Source organism: Nannobrachium achirus, assembly GCF_963921795.1.
Source record: "Nannobrachium achirus genome assembly, chromosome: 3".
NCBI lineage: Eukaryota > Metazoa > Chordata > Actinopteri > Myctophiformes > Myctophidae > Nannobrachium > Nannobrachium achirus.
Genome location: NC_137812.1, coordinates 48843712 through 48847786, shown reverse-complemented (window position 1 = coordinate 48847786; position 4075 = coordinate 48843712). Strand labels below are relative to the sequence as shown.

At 45.6% G+C, this 4075-nt stretch overlaps 1 protein-coding gene across 1 annotated transcript; it reads right to left on the bottom strand.

Annotated features, from left to right (window-relative positions):
* Positions 1–1220: 1220 nt before the first annotated feature.
* On the bottom strand, positions 1221–2621 carry LOC308282305 (tRNA pseudouridine(38/39) synthase-like; the record flags this gene model as incomplete). Its single annotated transcript, XM_080722652.1, has 1 exon — positions 1221–2621. One exon carries the CDS (start codon positions 2619–2621, stop codon positions 1221–1223), a length of 1401 nt encoding a protein of 466 aa, XP_080578778.1.
* Positions 2622–4075: the final 1454 nt, after the last annotated feature.

The window sequence follows — 4075 nt, the reverse complement described above, 5'->3', positions numbered from 1 at the left end:
GAGGCTACATTGGTGGCAGCGGTGGGATAGGTACTGTCGGGTACTCTGTCAGTTCCTCGTTGTTGTAGACCCTATGCCTAGTAGTCGACGACTGTCTTCCAACACTGGTCGCGCTCGGACCCCCCGGTTTCAGTCAAGCTTAGCCCTGGGGGGCTGTAGGCTATATGGTGTGTGCATTGCAGCTCGGCTAACGATCCTGGCTCTTTAGTTGAGTGGTAACGCACACCATCGGATATCAGGGTCCTGGTTTCGCATCCCGGCCGAGGCTACACAACCACACCTTAGAACACCTTGGAGTCATGTCATAGATAGGCGATAGGTGACTGACATGATGATGATGGCCACATGATGTCTGGGATCCACATGATCTGCTAGGCTAATGGAGGATAAAGGGAAGATTATGTTTTTGCCCCCTTCTTATTCTTTGTTTGTATGGTTGGTATGTATGGGGCTAATGTATGGTATGTATAGGCCAAGGAAGTAAACGATCACCTGAATATTTTTCACATTGTGAATAGTTTTTGTCTGAATATTTTTCACATTTTGTGAAATCATAATGAAAATGAACTGTGTGGAACCAGAACAGGATGGTGAGCAGTTTTTCTTTTCTTTCTTTTCTACTTAACCTTGTCTTTTTTTAACACTCTTTAAAAACCTTCTTATTCACTTTTAAACCCTATCTTTTTTTAACCCTGTCTTTTTTTGTCACCTGAGCTGGGCGACGGTGGGGGTTGTGGGGACAGTCTGATTGAGATTTATTTGAGCGGTACAAACCGCTCCAATACGTGACTTTTTGTGTATGTCCATGTGTTTTGTAAATACTGATGTTGTATGTTTTTCAATGGTATCAAAAACTGATGTCATATGTCCCTATACTGTGACATCATGTGGGTCTATCATCATAAGCACCACTCACTTTATACAAGTGTGATTCTTTTTATATGTTTTCTCCTGATCTATACAGTAGGTTATACTTGTAAGAAATGTTATGTATTTGTAGTAAAGTCTTGCGTGATTGTTAAATTTGATGGAGTAATAGCAAAGAATGTGTTTACATACCTGTAAGTTGGCTTCCTGGGGGCGCTCTAAAAGGCGAATGTGAAAAATATAGGTCAAAGGTTTTTCCTTAGCCTCTAGGAAGTGCGCATACAAAGTTTTCCACTGATTGGTGGAGTTAAAGGTAAAAACACAAATTGGCCAAATACTCTTACCTAGAAATATCAGTCCTCCATTTGCTTATCTGCATTTGTGTTCGACGATGGCACTTCTGTGGCAACATGTGGACTTGAGGAACTGTGGGAATGCTTTGACTTTTTACCCCTGTGTACCATTTCTCCGTTCTCCCCATCATCACGCTCCAGTCTTCCTTTCTTAACAAAATGTTCTATCCTGGATTCCAGACTATCACAGCATGGACGCTCTAGCAAAGCCCTGTAATTACTTTGTCTGGTACCCTCTACCAGGAAGCAATGACTAGAAGACACCCCACCTAAGACCTCCAGGCCCTGGATCATCCCATGGATGACATTAGCCTTGATGGCACCCTGGGTCCAGTGTTGCTGCAGTGTGGCCAGGGCGTGGTTCAACTCCTCGTCATCCCGGTGCCAGCTCAGCCCATCAAAGTGGCAGTCGTACAGCACAAGCGGAAAGTCTACCGCCATGCTGTACTGGGGTTTCCTGGGGTTGGTCTCAGCATCCAGCAACTGGTCGATTATATCCGGAGCTTCCAACTTCTGTCCAATTAGGAGCAGCACGGCCATCATACAGCGCACCTGATGATATAGGAACGCCAGTCCTTTGACCTCAAAGATGAAGAGGTCATATGGGTTGGTGGTGGTCACGTCTTGAGTCTGAGTGGGTTTGACTGAGGTCGACAGGATAGTCCTCTGGAACTGCAGCACTCCATTCCCCACATCCATCTTACAGATGTTGCGGAAGTCGTGCGTGCCCTCATACCGTTTCGCGGCCTCTGCCATCAACGCTACATCCAAAGTCCCACGGCTGAAGTAGTAGCGGTAAGTCCGAAACTTACAGTCGAACCGTGCACTGAAACCCTCAGCCACCGGTGCCCACTCCAGCACCCTGATGTCCAGAGGGAGGACTCTGTTCAGCATCTTCACATATGGAAGCTCGGAGCCAGCAGCTTTCACTTTGGTAGCAGTATCCACATTGTCTGGAAGTGTGACACCCAATCCCTCACAAAACTGAGAGGAGCGCAGGTCTATGGATATTACCTGGGAAAAGGCACTGACTCCCTTATCAGTGCGTCCGCAGCGGTGGTAGTTGGAACTCTGGCGGTCGTGGATCAACCGTGTCTTCAGCAGCCCTTCGAACAGCCTGGCCTCCACCGTGTTGTCCGTGTTCTCCTGGACAGCGAAGCCCTGGTAGGCCCAGCCCAGGTATGCCAGCCGGAGGACCACGTGTCGCAGAGGGTGGACAGAGAAGTCAAAAGGACATTCTTTTCCACCTTTCCTACTCCTCCTGTTGCTGGCGTGGGTATCAGGGGGGCAGTCTTTGGTGGTCCTGTCATCCTTGGCTCCATGCTCCTGTCTCAACTGAGACTTGATCCTCTCCAACTCCTCCTCCAGCTCTTTGACCCGTTGATGTAAGTTATCTGACATGCTGCTTTGTTTTGTCGAACAGTTTTAATTCCCAGTGTCTTGTCTCTGGTTTGCAGTCTGACCCAATGGAAACTTTATCTAATAACTTTCACACAGTGTCCGTCCATTTTCAGACCAAGATTCACGACGGATTTATTTCCTGTGTGGAGGTGAGACTATGTTTTCGCCCCTGTTGGCTTGGTCTCGGCCAAACTGTGCACACAAACTCCCTGAATGCCAATTCAGAACCTCTGCCCCACATTTTTCACATGTGCCTTTTATAGCGCCTCCATGAGGCCAATTTTTGTCAAACTCCTTTTTTGACAGTACTCCTACAGATTTTGTCCAAAAATCAAGCGCATCAGTAGACAGTATCTGTACAGTCATGTGATTGACACAGATCTGTCCGATTTTCCATATTCCATCCTGATTGGCTAAGATTGGCTTCCAAAGTTTTCCAAACAAAACGCCTCAAATCACGAACGCAGCGTGCAATTTTCGTGAAATTTTGCAGGCACATTCCCACTAGTCCGAGGAAGAAATCCCACTTCAAAATGTTTAAATCAGCCTCATGGTAGCGCTATAACAAGCCGATTTGTGTTTTTGAGCGGTAGAGTGGCTGTGCATGCGTGTGTCTGTAGCCACTTTTCCTCAGTGTTTTGCCATAGCAATGTGTTTTCCTCAGCGTTTTGCCATAGCAATGTGTGTGTGTGTGTGTGTGTGTGTGTAGCCATATTACATCACATTACATCGCCAGTTACATCCTAGACCTACCGGTATCTGTAGCCATTTTTCCTCAGCGTTTTGCCATAGCATTGTGTTTTCCTCAGCGTTTTGCCATATATGTGTGTGTGTAGCCATATTACATCACATTACATCACCAGTTACATCCTAGACCTATCTGTAGCCACTTCTCCTCAGTGTTTTGCCATAGCAATGTGTTTTCCTCATCGTTTTGCCATAGCAATATGTGTGTGTGTAGCCATATTACATCACCAATTACATCCTAGACCTATATCCTAGTCTTTTTCCTCAGCGTTTTGCCATAGCAATGTGTGTGTGTGTAGCCTGTATTACATCACCAATTACCAATTGAAGACGTTGTGCAAGCACGACCACCGCTCACTTCACATTGGGTGTGATTTTTACCTATAACTCCACCGATCAGTGTCACACTTTGTATGCGCACTCCCTAGAGGCCAAGGAAAAACCTTTTCCCTTAATTCTTTACATCAGCCTTTTATAGTTGCCACCAGGAGGCCGACTTATGTAAAACACATTTTTGGATATTACTCCTTCAGATTTGATCAAAAAATAACACAAATCAGTACACAGTATCTAGTAGTGATCAAGACGGATCTGTCCCATATTAATATTTCATCCTGATTGGCTAAGATTGTTCTCCAAACTTTGCGGGATTGGTCAGTTTCGAACAAAATGCCTCAAATCATGAACATAATATTGTGCAATTTTGA